The sequence below is a fragment of the Suncus etruscus genome, chromosome 5 (assembly GCF_024139225.1).
Source record: "Suncus etruscus isolate mSunEtr1 chromosome 5, mSunEtr1.pri.cur, whole genome shotgun sequence".
Lineage (NCBI taxonomy): Eukaryota > Metazoa > Chordata > Mammalia > Eulipotyphla > Soricidae > Suncus > Suncus etruscus.
This window is the reverse complement of record NC_064852.1, coordinates 97891540-97909035: the sequence shown is the minus strand read 5'-3', so window position 1 is coordinate 97909035 and position 17496 is coordinate 97891540. Positions and strand designations below refer to the sequence as shown.

General features: G+C 39.4%; 1 protein-coding gene across 1 annotated transcript in view; it reads left to right on the top strand.

The window, feature by feature from the left end:
* The window catches only part of CERS6 (ceramide synthase 6), a 331923-nt gene extending 314720 nt beyond the window's left edge, over positions 1-17203 (top strand). Inside the window, exons 9-11 of the mRNA XM_049773537.1 lie at positions 14271-14427; positions 14954-14977; positions 16601-17203. Coding sequence (XP_049629494.1) covers positions 14271-14427; positions 14954-14977; positions 16601-16753 — 334 coding nt within the window. The 3' untranslated portion in view covers positions 16754-17203. The remainder of the gene's footprint in view (positions 1-14270; positions 14428-14953; positions 14978-16600) is intronic.
* Positions 17204-17496: the final 293 nt, after the last annotated feature.

Sequence of the window (17496 nt, the reverse complement as noted above, 5' to 3'; positions counted from 1 at the left end):
GTATTGACTTTGGCAAGGCAGGTATTAGAAGGACCCAGCTATATCACCATGTGGAGACAAAAAACAGTTGCAAGCACTTTCTATCCAACAAGCCTACTAGTGTGAGCTTCAGACAGCAAAGTGGGCTATGACATTACAAAATCTATTTTTGTATTCAATCAAACTTCACATGGTTCTTTATATCAAAACATAAGTTTGTAAGAAAGTTTTTTTTTTCCACAAGGCTAAACTAATAAGGATTCAGGAAGAGTAGGTTCCAAGAGTGTGAGTTGGGTCATTTTGAAACTTTAAATCATGGGTTCTTAGGTTCTTTCTTCAGCGAAGTTTTGTCCTCAAAAGTTGGGCATATAAAACATTTCCTGTCTACTCAGATAAATATCACTCAGTCACATCTACTGAGAGCTGGAATGGATCAGTAAAAAGGTTTTCAGAATTATTTATAGGTATTTTTATAAAAAAAGAAAGGAGAAATGGAGAACAACAACCAAAAAAAAAAAGTTTAAGGCTAAGTAAAGCTGTTCCCCAACTAGTGTGAATTTTGAAATCATTTGGGGACCTTTTAAAGATGCCACCACAAGGCTTTCCTCAGACCATTTCATCACTGTCTCCAGTAAACCACAGGTACTGCTGTCATTCTCCAGTACTCATGCATCCCTGGCTCAGGTCGGACAAGCTGAGACAGTTGTGTTTTTTTTTACTACCTTTTCAGTGTATCTTTTATTTTTTGTAACATAGGCTTCCCAGAGTAGAAATAATTATATGATTTAGGAGCTTCTGAATTTCACAGATTAAGGGGAATTAATTTTGTCTTAAAAACAATTCTGGGGCGTAGTGATAACACAGTGGGGGCAGGCATTTGCCTTGCATGCACTTGACCTGAGCATCCCTTCTGGTATTCTGAGTCTGATAGGAGTCATCTCTGAATACAGAGCCGAGAGTAACCCCTGAGCACTGCTGGGTATGGCCCCAAATAAAAAATCATAATTGCACTTAAAAGCTGTATTTTAAAATAAATTTTAGTTGAATAACCATGAGGTACAAAGTTGCTTATGATTAAATTTTAGTCAGGTAATGTCCAACACCCATCCCTTTACCAGTATACATTTTCTGCCACCAGTGTCCCCAGTTTTCCTCTCACACTTCCCCTACTGTCCCCCTGCCTGCCTCTATAGCAGACATTTTCCTGTTTCTCTCTCACTCTCATTTTCTCTCTCTCTTTAGCTACCATGGTTTGCAAATATTGTTACTGAAGGTGTATTATGCATATCACTTGATCTCCTTTCAGCACTCAGAATTTGTTCAGAGAAAGGATATGCAAACATAAATGATAAATGCTTATTTTAAGAAATATGTTGTAAGATATATAGACTTCATATATTGCACATATTTTGTCAATTAACAAAAAAAAATTTCAAAAAGTAAAATCATTTGGGACCAGAGAGATAGCACAGAGATCACATGCCTTACATGTGATCAACTCTGGTTTGACCCTTGATGCTACAGTTGGTTCCACAGGACTACTAGGGTAATCCCTGAACACAGAACCAAGAGTAAGCCTTGCACAACAGGTGTAACCCAAACAGGAAAAACAAAAGTTTTTAAGTTAAAGGTATTTGTAGAGGTGGGTTTATGCTTATTCTTCACCCCCAGACCCTTTGCCTTAGCATAAGCGTTGGAGAAGTATATCTCTGCATAATGTTTCTGGTGCAACTAAGATGTAGGAGATATTGAGTCAGATAATCTGAGAAGCAGTTTGTTGACTATAAATAGTATATATTTAGGATCAGATAGTATGAGAGGAAGTAATTGTTGAAGTTGGGTAGACACATCCAAACATATTGTATCCCATAAGAGCAGAGAGAAAATGTCTTGCCTGTCCATTTAAGTATGAGTTTGTTTTTTAGATGAAACTTGCTGGGACATTTTGTGTATTTGAAAATAAACTCTTCCCAAATACAACCAGATTCCCATACCTACTGGATAAGTTTATTATGGGGATTTCTCTAAAAGAATTGTCACATAACTGTTCACCCTCTCCAGGAAATTAGCCTGGGGCTGCCTAAGTCAAGGCATTGCTACAAAAGGGCCTTGCCTCTCTCCAAAATTGTTAGTATTTTCTTTATGCCTCAATAACTTGTTTGAATATGCATGTGGCCAGAGTTTGCTACCACATGGATCCCTAAGCACATTCCATACCTGGAAGTAAGAGGGGCACAAAGCTTTTCCAACTTTCAGGCTTTGTACTGCAGCTTCTTCTAAATTCTAAAATAGAACTGTTCAGTCTGGATTGTTGGAGTGGCATCTGTGAAATTCTCATCTGTGACTCATTCCATTAGTTCCCCCATCTCTCTTCTGCTCAGGACCAGATCTTTTTTTTTTCTTTTCTTTGGGAGATATACCCAGAATTATTCAGGGATTACTACTGGCTGTACTCAGAAATCCCCCTTGGTGTGGCTTGGGATACCTTATGGGATGCTGGGGATCAGATCCTGGCCAGTGCAATGAAGGCCAACTCTCTACCCATAGTGTTATCACTCTGGGTCCCCAATATTTTGGGTTTTTGTACCTGTAATTTCACAAGCTCTCTCCTGTCTTGCAAAATGCATGTCTTTGTCCAAATCATAAAATAATGTAACAGAAGGAGCCTGCAGAGCCTAGGCAGGCTTTGCCATTTCTGGGCAGGTTACTCATCATTAAATATTGAGAATTCTGGCAAAAACATCCCTAGTCATGCCAACAAACCACATCTCAGGGATGAAAGTAATCAAATGTGCTTTGGATGTGTGTTTAGTTAATCCCCAGACTAAAAAGGAACCTAAGAATAGCCCTATTCAACTCAAATGAATCTTTGAAGGGAGCAGTATGAACCAGCCTGCCCCACCACTGCTGGCTCCCAATGTTCTACTTTTCTTGTTACTTCTAAAATTTTTGCCCCCTTCTTTTCTCTAGTTAGTACTCAAAGCCTGAGGGTAATAAGGACAGCAAGTGCTGCTGTCACAGACTGGTGACATAGAAAATTACACATCTGACCCACCAAGTCCCTTAGGCAACTTCAAGACATAGCTTCAACTGCTTTGCTCCTTTCTGACTTTAACACTTGGCTATTATCATTCTCCTATTCTTGCCTGAGACTTTTATTTACATTAGTAGCTATTACTACAGTTTCATGCATGTTTTAGTCCTTACAGAAATGCTATGGAGTATGAAAAGCCACAAAGTTGAATTTTAACAATATCATAGCTCTAAGATAACCACTGTCATAGTTTGATATCTTTGTTTCTAACATTATGTTCACTTAAAATTACATCTTTTTTCTTAACCAAAATGGGAACATTCTCTACTCATTGTTTTATAGCTTTGCTTTTCTCATTTAACCTATCTCATAGGCATTTTTTCATTGCATGAATTAGTCATCTATAACATAATATTTTGTCTAGAAAATTCCAATAAAGCATGGCAATTGATCAGTGTCCTATTTTTAAACAATACATAGGATGTTTCCAGTGGTTTGATGGTATAAATAATATTTTCATGAGTATCCGGATGAATAAACCTTTTCCCAAAAATCTGTAAATGCTTCCTTGTTTGAAAAGAGGTCACAGCCTCAGAGGATGTGCATATTTGATGCAACTGATATTTAACATTTGCCATTAAAACAGAACCTATGAGTTTACATTCAGATTCCATCTCACCAACTATATTGAATTCTCTAGGCCCCACTGATATGTGTCTCCCACATATCCTTGTAGTATTGTGCACACAGAAGAAACTTAACCAGCATAGTTAGTTCCACTACCATTGTTGATTAACAAATACTTCATCAAGATCTCCTTAATACCTTTGTTTGTACCCATATTGTGGTGCAAAAGAAAAACCCATGGATCTGTCACTGGGATAAATATGAATGATAGCAGTGATACTGATTAAAGATCTTATCACTTCAAAACTGATACTACCAAGTAGTGCAAAAATGGTATCATAGCAGTGTCAGGTTAAAAGAACTAGAATGTAAAAGAACTCAGAACTACTAAAATGTAGACTGATCTTTTTTAACTCTCATACTAGCAACTTGTTATGAATGAGCTGGTCATCCTTCCTAAAGAGCAAAGGTTGAAGGAGGTGGGCTGCTGCCCACAGGTATTCAGCAAGACATGAAGTACTCTTAAATAATGAATGGCAGGGGCAGGTATGGTGGGTAAACTCTCCTATGCTAGCCAGTGTCTTTTCAGTAAATAAATCAGGAAGCTTATTTTCCTCCTCATCCTTTTCAGCAACTCCACAGTACTCTGTAGTAGTAGGTGTTTCAATGAACTAGAATCACTGGGTGGCATTATAAGAGTAGCTATTTGTCACAATGCTGCTTTCTTGCTCCATTTTTGTTTCTGCTCTAACTTCTTACCAAATTCTCTGCAGTAGCCTCCTACCCACAATGCATTGTGAATGGAACCAGTCACAGTTTCTATGAGTCACCCTAAATCAAAGTCTTAATCCAGCTCCCCCAACTATCCATAGCTAAATGCCCAAGCTTTTTTTTGTGTGTTTGTTTTCTATTCTAAGTTCTCCTGTCCATCTTCCCCAGCTGCCTTGTCAAATACCCCGTTCAACAGTCATGACTCCTTCAGTGTGCTATTCATATTCTTTGCTTTTCCAGCCTATATATACTTTAGCTCAAAATTTTTTCCTGGAGTACTTATTATATGTAGGACATTCTGTGGTAATAGTAAAGTTACTTATTTGATGTTATTAGATTGATGTTATTAGAGTTATTTGTAAGCTTTTTGAATGGAGTTACTAAGTCTTGCTCATCTAAAAATTCTTGGAAGGATACTACTGTAATAGTGAATGAAAGAGAATCTATGTCTCGTTTATTTTATATGTCATTTATTTTTGCATTCAACCTAGGTAGATGTGTGAACTGGACTTTAAGATTGTTAGATATAAAGGGCTGGAGAGAAAGCACAGCGGTAGGGCATATGCCTTGCACACAGCCAATCCAGGACAGGCAGTGGTTCAAATCCCGGCATCCCAGATGGTCCCCTGTGCCTGCCAGGAGCGATTTCTGAGCACAGAGCCAGGAGTGATCCCTGAGCATCACTGGGTGTGACCCAAAAACAAACAAAAAAGAATGTAAAAATATTGAATATGGTACTAGTAAGGGCTTAGTAGCACTGATTTATATAGAATCCATGCCTCAAGCCTTGTACAAAGGTTGAAAAAGAGAGGAACTAAGCTGTAAAACTGGCTGCTGGTGGCTCTCGGTTTTGCTTGAGTGAACAGGAATATGGGCCAAGACTAGTGAATACTTACTTCCTTTCACTCACCAGTCATGCCCATCTACACATGTTCCTGAGTTAATATTATAAGAGTTAATGATGGTGTGCAAGCAAGGAAGTTGATGCATTGTTGGCAGCTGTGGCAAGCTAAGCTGTGAGTTCTTAGAAAGGAGTAGGCAAGATAGTGCTGATTAAAATCTCTTGCTGCTGAACGGCCCAGCCCATTCTTTCAGTGTGGTGGAGGGAGAGTTAGGCAGAGTTCATGCCCATAAATGTAATTATTTACTCAGAGTTCTGAATTTTTCACTAGGAAGGAACCTAAAAATGACATCTTATACTTTGGAAGCACCTTATTTTCTAGCTTTCTTACTTTTCATCACATTTTTAAAAGTAAAACAAAGCAAAATCTTTCCTTAAGAGCAGAGTGATAATACGGTTGAGATCAGGGGTTGAAACTCCACCAAGACTCTTTCTTCTTCTTCTTGTTTCGACCTGAGTTGTAGGGTTATTAAATTGTCAAAAGAAAAATTATTCACATGATAAGAAAGTATCAGTAGCTATTAAGTATTTTGTATATGGACAAAATAAACCAGAAAAAGTAAATCTGAAAACTTAAAAATCTGTAACACTTTTTGAATTTTTAAAACTTTAAGTAAATTAGCCTTTTCTCTGTTTTTGTTTGGATCATACCCAGAAGTGCTCATGTCTTACTCCTGACTCTATGCTCAGGAATCACTTCTGATGGTCTCAGGGGACCATATGGGGTACCAAGGATCAAACCAGATCAGGCTGCATGCAAGGCAAGTACCCTACCACCTGTCCTATCATTTTGACTCCATTTGTTTATTTATTAATATATGAAACAGCCTTGGAAAAATAAATTCAAAGCATATTTAAGGCAAAAATTTGTAAGAACAGAACCTAGGATCAAATGTTTTAACTTTGAGTTTAAACATAATACTCAATCTGGTTAGTTCTTCTTTGAATAAGCTTATTTTCATTCATCTGATCAGGCATTTCCTTTATTTTCAGAAGTTAACATAACTTCAGTTATTTTATAACAAGAATTCTATGAATATAAATGATTTTGTTGATCAGTTCACTTGTTACTTTTCAATGCATGCAAATTTAATTTTTTAATCAAACTTTTGAAGTCTGCAAAAGTGTATTTTTCTTGTCTAAATCCCTGCATTCAATCTCCTAGGGTTTTTTGGTTTGGTATATTTGTCTGCAAAATGCTGAATTTCAGCATCTTACAGCTCTTTTTTTAATCAATTCTGACTTGGCAGTTAAATGTTAAATACTTATTTACTCTCTTCCCAACTAAAAACTAATAAAGATAATTGTACAATGTCCCTTGATTGTACATTTTTGTATTTGTAGCAGCAGTTTTAGAATTTTCAGTGGTATTTGTCTAAGAAAATTAAAATGGAATACTAGAAATATTTAAATAAAACGTGAAAGAGATGAAGGGAAAAGGGTATTAGAAATGTCAGTAAAGGCCGGAGAGATAGCATGGAGACAGGGCATTTGCCTTGCATGCAGAAGGAGGTGATTCAAGTCCCAGCATCCCATATGGTTCCCCAAGCCTGCTAGGAGCGATTTCTGAGTATAGAGCCAGGAATACCCCTGAGCACTGCTGGGTATGACCCCAAAACAAAACAAAATAAAACAAAACAAAGAAATGTCAGTTAATTGGCTGTAGCAATAGTACAGGAGGTAGGGTGTTTACCTTGCACGCAGCTGAATGTGTTTAATCCCCCGAATTTCATATGGTCCCCTGAGCCTGCCAGAAGTGATTTCTGAGCACAGAGCCAGGAGTAACCCCTGAGCACAGAGCCAGGAGAAACCCCTGAGCACAGCTGGGTGTGCCCCCCCCCCCCCCAAAAAAAATACAAGCAAACAAAAAAGTCAGTAAATGCCCTTACAATGGCTGACACTGCTTAGTTGGAAATTCCACACTGCAAAGTGTATCTCCACTTTTTAAGTAAATAAAACTCACTAGAGGACATAGAGCTCACTAGAAAAGTTGAACAGTTGAATATAACTAGGAGAATTAAACATAGGAAGAAATAAGTAAATGGCCTTTCTTCTCTGTTGCTATTTCCTAGCCTTACTTCCACCCTCTGCCTCCACCTTCTGGGCAGGGTTTGATATGGCTTGGTGTGGGGAAGAATGCAGGACATGAAGCTAGCATCAGTGTGGGAAGACCACTAGAGAGCATTGTATTCCTCCAAACCTAGAGCTAAATAGCATGATACATGAGAATAAAAAGTCTATCAGGGCTAGAGCAGGTAGGGTACTTGGCTTGCACAAGGCGAACCCAGTTTTAATCCCCAGCATTCCATATGGTCCCTCTGCCGGCCAAGAGCAATTTTTGAGTCAGAGCCAGGCATAGCTCCTGAGCACCCATAGGTGTGGCCCAAACAAACAAACAAACCAAAAGAAAAAGAAAAGAAAAAAAAGTGTCAGAAAGGTGCTGGCAACAGGATCTATTTATCAGAAATAAAGAAATGTGTGTTTGGGGGGGGGAGTAAAAATGCCTGGCTGCCCTAAAGTGGGGAAGGGTGGTTTGGAGGGAAACTGGGGGCATTAGAAGCATGTACTGTAACATGTACTACAAACCAATGGAAGGAAGGAAGGAAGGAAGGAAGGAAGGAAGGAAGGAAGGAAGGAAGGAAGGAAGGAAGGAAGGAAGGAAGGAAGGAAGGAAGGAAGGAAGGAAGGAAGGAAGGAAGGAAGGAAGGAAGAAGGAAGGAAGAAGGGAGGGAGGGAGGGAGGAAGGAAGGAAGGAAGGAAGGAAGGAAGGAAGAAAGGAAGGAAGAAAGAAAGAAAAAGAAAGAAAGAAAGAGAAAGAAAGAAAGAAAGAAAGAAAGAAAAGAAAGAAAGAAAGAAAGAAAGAAAGAAAGAAAAAAGAAAGAAAGAAAGAAAGGAAGGAAGAAGGAAGGAAGGAAGGAAGGAAGAAGGGAGGGAGGGAGGGAGAGGGGAGGAAGGAAGGAAGGAAGGAGGGAGGGAAGGAGGGAGGGGGAAGGAGAGAGGGAGGGAGAGGGGAGGGAGGAAGGAAGGAAGGAAGGTAGGAAGGAAGAAGGGAGGGAGGAAGGAAGGAAGGAAGGAAGGAAGGAAGGAAGGAAGGAAGGAAGGAAGGAAGGAAGGAAGGAAGGAAGGAAGGAAGGAAGGAGGGAGGGAGGGAGGAAGGAAAGAAGGAAGGAAGGAAAGAAGGAAGGAAGGAAGGAAGGAAGGAGGGAGGGAGGGAGGGAGGAAGGAGGGAGGGAGGGAGGGAGGAAGGAAGGAAAGAAGGAAGGAAGGAAAGAAAGAAAGAAGGAAGGAAGGAAGGAAGGAAGGAAGAAGGGAGGGAGGGAGGGAGAGGGGAGGAAGGAAGGAAGGAGGGAGGGAAGGAGGGAGGGGGAAGGAGAGAGGGAGGGAGAGGGGAGGGAGGAAGGAAGGAAGGAGGGGAGGGAGGGAGGGAGGAAGGAAGGAAGGAAGGAAGGAAGAAAGGAAGGAAGAAAGGAGGGAAGGAGAAGGAAGGAGGGAGGGAGGGAGAGGGGAGGAAGGAAGGAAGGAAGGAAGGAAGGAAGGAGGGAAGGAAGGAGGGAAGGAGGGAGGGAGGGGGAAGGAGGGAGGGAGAGGGGAGGGAGGAAGGAAGGAAGGAAGGAAAGAAGGAAGGAAGGAAGGAAGGAAGGAAGGAAGGAAGGAAGGAAGGAGGGAGGGAGGGAGGAAAGAAGGAAGGAAGGAAAGAAGGAAAGAAGGAAGGAAGGAAGGAAGGAGGGAGGGAGGGAGGAAGGAAGGAAAGAAGGAAAGAAGGAAAGAAGGAAGGAAGGAAGGAAGAAGTGAGGGAGGGAGGGAGGGAGGGAGGGAGAGGAGAGGAAGGAAGGAAGGAGGGAGGGAAGGAGGGAGGGGAAGGAGAGAGGGAGGGAGAGGGGAGGGAGGAAGGAAGGAAGGAGGGGAGGGAGGGAGGAAGGAAGGAAGGAAGGAGGGGAGGGAGGAAGGAAGGAAGGAGGAAGGAGAAGGAAGGAGGGAGGGAGGGAGAGGGGAGGAAGGAAGGAAGGAAGGACAGAAGGAAGGAAGGAAGGAAGGAGGGAAGGAGGGAGGGAGGGGGAAGGAGGGAGGGAGAGGGGAGGGAGGAAGGAAGGAAGGAAGGAAGGAAGGAGGGAGGAGGGAAGGAGGGAGGGAGGGGGAAGGAGGGAGGGAGAGGGGAGGGAGGAAGGAAGGAAGGAAGGGAAGGAGGGAGGGAAGAAAGGAAGGGAAGGAGGGAGGGAAGAAAGGAAGGGAAGGATGGAGGGAAGGAAGGAAGGGAAGGAGGGAGGGAGGAAGGAAGGAAGGAAGGAATTAAGGAAGGAGAGAGAAAGAAAAAGAGAGATAGAAAAGAAAAAATGTATGCCCTGAGACAGTAAGGAAAGAGGGAATTGAGGAGGTTGAGAGAGAAATTGAGGATATTGGTGACAGAAAATGGTGAAGGTTTTTTACATTGTATGACTGTAACTCAATCATGAACAACTTTATTGGGGGGGCAACTGTATCATTAACAATCTTGTAACCATGGTAAATAAAAATTAATCAAATTTTAATTAAATAAAAAGAAGATGCTCTTTAGGTTATCATTTGAAATTACCAACCAGTTGGCCTGTGCTATGTATATGTACCATTCTTGAAGTTCTAGAGGACTTGTTTGCACTGTTCAGAGTATATCATTGTTGTTTTGAATATATATGATTTATTTTGTTTGGTTTTCAGATCTTTTTATTTTTAGTGATTTCAGATTATCCTCACAGTTTCTGAGATGACACTAACTCTTCAAATTTCTAAATAAAACTGATGGAGTGTGACCCCTGAATAAATACTGACATTCTCTCTGAGCCAAGACTCTAGTGGAACCTTCTTAAGAGGGTTTTCAAAAGCAGAGAGAGGAATCAAAGCAATAGAGTGGGTAGTACAGTGCTTAAGTCCTTGCCTTGCTTGCTACCAATCTGAGTTTAATCTGTTGTATCCCATATGGTTCCACAAGCTTACCATGAGTTATCCCAGAGCACAGTCAGGAAGTGGAAATAAAGAAACAAAAAAGTAGGATAGTGTGGGGGTTTTTTTTGGTTGGTTATTGTTTGTTGTTGTTGTTTGTTATTGTTTTCTGTTGGCTTCCGACCATCATTTTCAGGTCTTATTTGTAAAAGTTTTGGGGCTGGAGAAATAGCATGGAAGTTAAGGCATTTGCTTTGTATATAGAAAAATGGTGGTTTGAATTCTGGCATCCCATATGGTCCCCCGATTTCTGCCAGAAGTAACCCCTGAGTGCTGCTGGGTATGACCCAAAAACCAAAAATCAAAAAAAAAAGTTTCTTCAGGAGTACACAGCTAGTAATTTACAACATTAAGTTCTTGAGTGGAGTGCACTCAAGAGAGGGAGAGAAGGAGACCAAGAAATAATGGATTTATATTAAAAGAACAAAAATTTCCAAGTTTTGACTGCATAACCAAATACTATTTGATATCACCATCTCCTGGCAAAAAAGTGGTATTTTTATCTCCCCTGACTACAATATAGCTTAGACATAGACCCAATCTAATAAATCAACTTATTAAATTCAACCTAATGATGATTCTAGTAAAGAATCTAATATTAACTTCTTTCTAGTGGGAAGAAATTTCACGTTACTCAAGCTTTCTTAAGACTTCTGTAGAGAAAATAGTAACATCTTTAGTGTTTGCTTTCTTATCACTTCTCTCCAAAAACATTTGTTATAATCCTCCACATCAACATCCTTGGAAGTGGGCATGGCGATTATTGCCACAGGACTCATTTTTTTCTCCAGGGTTGAGACATACATATACGTGACAAGATAGTAGTGAAGAGCACTAGATAATGTTCAGTAATGGAGATCATGCTATTGAGATGTAAAGGTTGAATATGATTGGCAAAAGTGGCTAAAACTGTCAATTTTGGAGATGTGTTGGCTTAGTGCATGACCCAAAAGCAAACAAAGGCTTAAGGAAAGTCTGGAAGAAAGAGCTGCCTACAATGTGAGCTTAGGAAAGTAAATCCTGAGGATCTCAACTTGTAGACAGCATGTTCAACTTCCAGCTGTTGCTCACCTATTAAATTTGAGTGTGGTAAAATTGTTTATGCACTTTAGCTTCTTCATCTGTAATGTAAGGATGAGTACTTCCTTTGAGAAAAGGTAACCAGTGTAGCTGCACATCACTTAGAATTCCTATGAAATCCAGTTGTGTAGGAAGAAACTCAAACAGAAGCCTTTTCATTTCATTATTTGGTAGGATTCATAACCAGGAAGGTACAATCTAAAGATCCAGTGATTTCTGATCCTGGGACCTGCATATTGTCAGAAGGTTCTGCCAGAACTGATCTATCTAAGCATGCTTTATGTACATGTAACATGCCACCTAGTTATTGGGTTAACCTTATGTTAATAAAAAAGAAAACAGTCCTTTCTGCCCCTCAGGCCTCCAAAATCTCTACCACCTTGATCAGGTAGTCACTGGAAGTTTGACACTATAGACTATTATTGGGGAAAGAAAGACAGAATTTCTCAGCAGGTATTGGGAAATTTGCATGGATTTGAAGAGATAAGGGATGGTTAGATTGTTAGTTATTATGAGATTATAATAATAATGTTAGCTAACAGTTGTGGATAGTGTGTTTGACCAAAAGAGGACTTTATTTTCTTGATATCTTGATATTTTACTGAGGTATTAGACACAAAATATAATGCACAAATCTTCTGTGTGCCATTTAGTACATTTATAATCTGGACATGTGTATAATGTACATATTGATACCTGGATTAAGATAGAGCAGGGGTGGCGAACACGCGGCTCTCGAGCCGCATGCGGCTCCCGGCCAAAATGAATGCGGCTCTTTGCCTCTTCTCATTATTTTGTATACTGTGGCTTTTTGCCAAGTTTGGATTTTGTTCTGCTTCTGAGGAGGAACCAATGAGGAGAGATCTCCAAGCGCGCAGTCCCTCCCCCAGGCTGCAGCATCCGGTCTCCCATCCCTCGGAAACAACTGCACGGGCCAGCGAGCAGGGGCACATGTGTGGCACCATGTGGCACATGTTGGGTCACATCTTGCCGTTAGTTCTGAGTGTGGAGGACGCAGCACACCCTCATCGTCACTGCAGGATTTCGACCCTCACTCAAAATGGCAAAGTGCAATATGTGTTTAATAGATTATTGTTAAAATTAGATGCTTTTGTGTGAGTGTTTGTCTGTTTTGGCAGGTCACTGCGTGGTGTGGCTCTCTGACTCTCACAGTTTAAAATTTTGGCTCTTTGTGTCGAACTTGTTCGCCACCCCTGAGATAGAGAATATTATCACCCTCTGAATAGCCATATATCCATTCTTTTCAAGAGTTAACTACTCTTCAGAAGTCTATCACCAGAGATTTGTAGTGACATCATCAAAGTACATATTTCTACTTAATCCTAATGTACAGGAAGTAATGAAAAAAATAAAATCTACATTACCATTTCAGTATTTATTAAAGAGGGGGGAGTCTTCTCATCAGCCATATTCTGTGACTAAATAAAGACCTGCTTCCTGAGTTCACTGTTTTTCATAGTCGAGGTAGCATCATGCTATGTCTTCCCAGTCTACATTCCTAATATATTGTTTTTCCTTCCAGACTTCTTGCTGGAGTTATATCCCTTTGGTCCACTGATTACATTTTCCCAATTGTCTCTGCAAAAGCCAACTCAATTTTCAGATAAATGCCATAACTTTTGAGTTGTTTCTCAAAGGTGCCACTGATCGTTATGGCAAAGACTATGAATTCTGATGCACTCTTTCAGAAATTAATATAAATGTCATGTTACTAGTGACTATGCAAGTTCCTGTTCAGATTAAGCTTAGTAAATCCTGATGGCAAGAAAGCGTTCTATTATCCAGCAAAGGCTGATTTATCATAAATGAATAGTCTTTGCAGCTACTTCTATAAAATCTTTCTGTTCAAATAAAGCTTATTTCTCTCTGAGTGTCCCACAATATGTCAGGGAGCAGAGCTAGTTCTGAAAGAAAGTTGTGTGTTGTGAACATCTGTTTGTTACTGAACAGACATATAGTTAATCATCCCGCATGTCTACATGTCTTGTGTGTACATTACTTTTGTTTTTTTTTTTTTTTTCAAGAAGCTAGAGGGAGAAAAGTGTCATAAGTGAGTCCTCCATTGCTACTGTTGAACTTGGTGCTGACCTATTGTCTTCCAACCAGCCAAGTGGAGTTTGAAAAGATGGTTGCAAAAGTTTTGGAATTAAGCTTATTTTCTTTAATATTATTGTGGAAAGGCTGGAGGCCAGGGGCCAGTGGTCTTGGTGGGGAAAAAATAAGGACAGAACTAAATATCCAAGCCAAAGTCAACAATACTAGAATCAAAAGATCAAAACCTTCCTTAACAATCTAAACTTAAATGGGCCTGTTATATTGGCAGGCCAGAGGGCAAAGGGTGGTGATACAGGATGCATTGTCATGCCTTTGGTGGAGGGAGCTTGACACTGGTGGTGTCAATGGCCCTGACTCATTGTATATCTGAAATTCAACTATAAAGGTCCCTGTAGATCACAAATGTTTCAATAATATAGAAGTTTAAAAGTTTTATTGGGGGCTGGAGTGATAGCACAATGGTAGGGCATTTGCCTTGCATGCAGGACAGACCCGGGTTTGATCCCCAGCATAATATATGGTCCCCTGAGCCTGCCAGTAGCAATTTTTGAGTACATAGCCAAGAGTAATCCCCTGAGCACTGCTAGGTGTAGCCTAAAATTAAAATAATAATAATAATATTGAATGATAATCCTCATGCTTACTTACACATTCTTTGTTACAGATAAAAATCAGTTTTTGAGCTAGTGTCAATAGGCCTGCTTTTCAATAGGCCCAGGACGAAGAATTAGAGGGTATAGTTGACTATATGCTTCTGTTCAGTGACAGCAATTCCTTTTAAGCAAAATGAAAACATATGTTTAATAACCACTTTTTCCTTTTTCTTAGGCTTGTAAATAGTACATTATTTGAAAGCTGGGAAATAATTGGAGCTTTCCCTTCCTGGTGGGTGTTTAACATACTGCTGTTGGTAGTGCAAGGAATGAACTGCTTCTGGTCTTACGTGATTGTAAAAATGGCTTGCAAAGCTATCTCAAAAGGCAAGGTAAGAAAAAACTAACCCTTTGCAATATGTCTTAAAACATATTGGCTTTTTAGTTCTTCTGAATAAATAAATAAAAATACTATTTGTTATTTCAAATATCTTCAAAAATGTAGCCTAACGGGCTTGAAACATGAATCAAAATGCCATTTTCTTCTGTTTAGTTCATTTTTAAAGCTTTGTCTAGCATAACTTTACACATGATGATTACAGTAACTTATACTCTTAGAGTGAATGGTGATATTTATTGTGTTCTTTCTCCTTCACTGTCTCCTTTGGTCCTTCTCTGACTATATCCATGCTGAATCACTGAGTGAATTTAGTAATTTTTCCTTTATGATAAATATGTCAATTTGCCATTTTTTCCAGTAAAATTAAACTGCTTTTGTTAAAACTGAAATCATGAGGCTGCTTGAAATACAACTTGAGCCTGAACCCTCTTGGCATAGAGCAGCAACTTTCCTGAATTGTTCTCTGTGTCATTTTCTTACTTTCATTGTTTATTCTCTTCTTTCTGCCACCTTGGAAGGCTGGGAAGTGGAACCCTTTACATGTAAGTTCCTCATCTCTCTCTCTGTCCTTGTCCTGGGTGCCACTGTCAGCTGCCAGAGAGATAGTTAAGTGTGTTGGTTCCCCAAATAGCGCTTTAATTTTTTTTTTTTGCACTAACTACAGTTTCTGAGTTGTGGTTTCTAGTGCCTACAGAAGATAAAGTAGAAACAGCTAAGTTCATGCCCTTTTGTGTGAGCTTTCGTTTTGCTAAATTTTTTATAATCCAACTGAAAAAAGAATGCTTTATTGTATTTAAAATATTTGCTTAAAAACATAAATTTTACATGCTAAAATGACCAGGGTGAAGCAGGAGAAACAGTTCCAGGGGGATCCATGCAATACCCTGGGCAGCCTTTGATCACTTTTCCTCAAAAAGTGAATAGAGAAAGCTCCTTCCACTTAATCATATGCTAAGGCGATGCATGGACAGTATTAGCTCTTACATAAATTCAAAATAATTGATTAAATAAATATTTAAATGTTTACTTTAAGGTCTATTCTTTAAAATAACATTCCAGTTTAAAATCCCTGTGTTTATACTGAGATGCTGTAAGTTAAATCAGTGGGCACAGTGCCTTCAGTTGTGTAACAGGAGTGAAGTACAGTGACGTCATGGATCCAGTTACGTGTGTCCTTATTGCTGTCTCCACAAGATATATTGTCTTTTATCCAATGTATTCTTTCAATTTTATGGAGACCATCATTAATTGCATTCTAGATCTCAGTATTCAAAATATCTAAGAGAGCCACTGCTTCTCCCCTAGGATGTTTAGATTTATTTAGGCCATGAATTATGGACTATTTTCTGCTGGGCTGTTTTGAAACATTCTGAAGTATTTCTTGGAAGGAAGCCTAAGTATTTTTTTCTACGTAAGTGACTCCACTGATGGGAGAAGGGTTTATGGAATATGTAGACATATACATAACTTACTTTACCATCCAAAGTATTCCAAGAGGCTGAATGGAGGACTGAAGAATCCCACAATGATGGAAGCCCTGGAATAAATTTTGATCCAGCCCAATTTTCTTGGGAAATATCTTGAATTAGACTTCACCCAGCTATTTCCCTATCATTAGTTGCTGCTCTTAGTTATATAGACTGTAAAGCAAGATTTCTACTTAATTTTTAGCAGAACAAATCAAAGTCCTATTAAATAATAAAACAATATATTACAAAACCTAATAAGAACAATATTTTAATGAACCAGCATTGAACACTGACTTTAAATGATTATCAAGGAGAATGTGATCCTCCAAAGGGAAATTGGTGCATTTGTGTTATATCCTTGTCATGCGACTAGTTTGCGACTCTGCTGGTACTAGTAGAACTCGTGGTCTAGTATATTCTCAGTACTGAAAGATGAACATTAAACATATCACCACTTCCCCTCTCTGGGGTGTCTAATCTATCCACATTATTTCATAACTTTGTGCCCAAATTGTATATTTTCAGTGAAAAATTATTTATTACAATAGTGATGTTCATATAGTTCAAGAATGTTTGATTTTTGAATGTTTCAACTTGTATCTTTTTTGTGTGTGAATTACTGCATGTACTTTTGTGCATATCATACATTGGTGATTCCTTAGGAGTTGGTCAGACTCACCTTCTTGTAATTTACAGGTGTCCAAGGATGAGCGGAGTGACATTGAGTCAAGCTCAGATGAGGAGGACTCAGAACCTCCAGGGAAGACCCCCCACTCTGCAACCACCACCAATGGGACCAGTGGTACCAATGGGTATCTTCTGACTGGTCCTTGCTCTGTGGATGATTAGTTACAAAAAACTACAAGTCCTGAACTGCAACTGAACAAAATCCTGAACAAAATGAATCGTTTGGTCCTGGAAGTGTTTCATAAGTCATAAATGCAGTTCCTTCATAATATTTCAGCATCAAAAATAAAAATTAGAATTATCAAAGCATTTTGAATAGTGTACTGCCATGTGTCCTGTCTGTGAATGAAGAAAAATTACCATTCTCTATATGTAGGCATGCTGTATGTAACTGACACAAGGGAACAGTATTTGCATTTGTACTGTCTTAGAATATTTTTGGTATTTGTCTGTGAATCTGTGGACATAAGAAGGTTTCCTCACTCCTTTGACTCTCTGGGTTTTTGACAGTGAGGGAGATGCTCCACCTGCTTACAATCCTTTCTCTTGCTGTGACTCAGTTTTCTAGGAGTATCAGCTTACTTTGTCACTTAGAACCAGCCAAATCCACTGCAGAATTCTATACAGATCCAGAAATATTTGCTTTCTTTTGTTATAGTGCCCATAGTGGATTTGTCTACTCAGTTTCTGTGGTTCTCCTCCTACCAAGTTTGGGCATGATGAATTGCTTTTGTCAGTCTTCATGGCGAAGTATCAGTTTATGTGTGAGAGAGAGATAACTGAAGAACTTTTTGAGTAGTGCTATATTAAAGTGCTAAAAAATAATACTATTGGGGGGATAGTACACAGCTAAGATTTCTTCAGTAGTGAGTTAGTTACTTGGAAACTTACTTTATTGTAGAGAA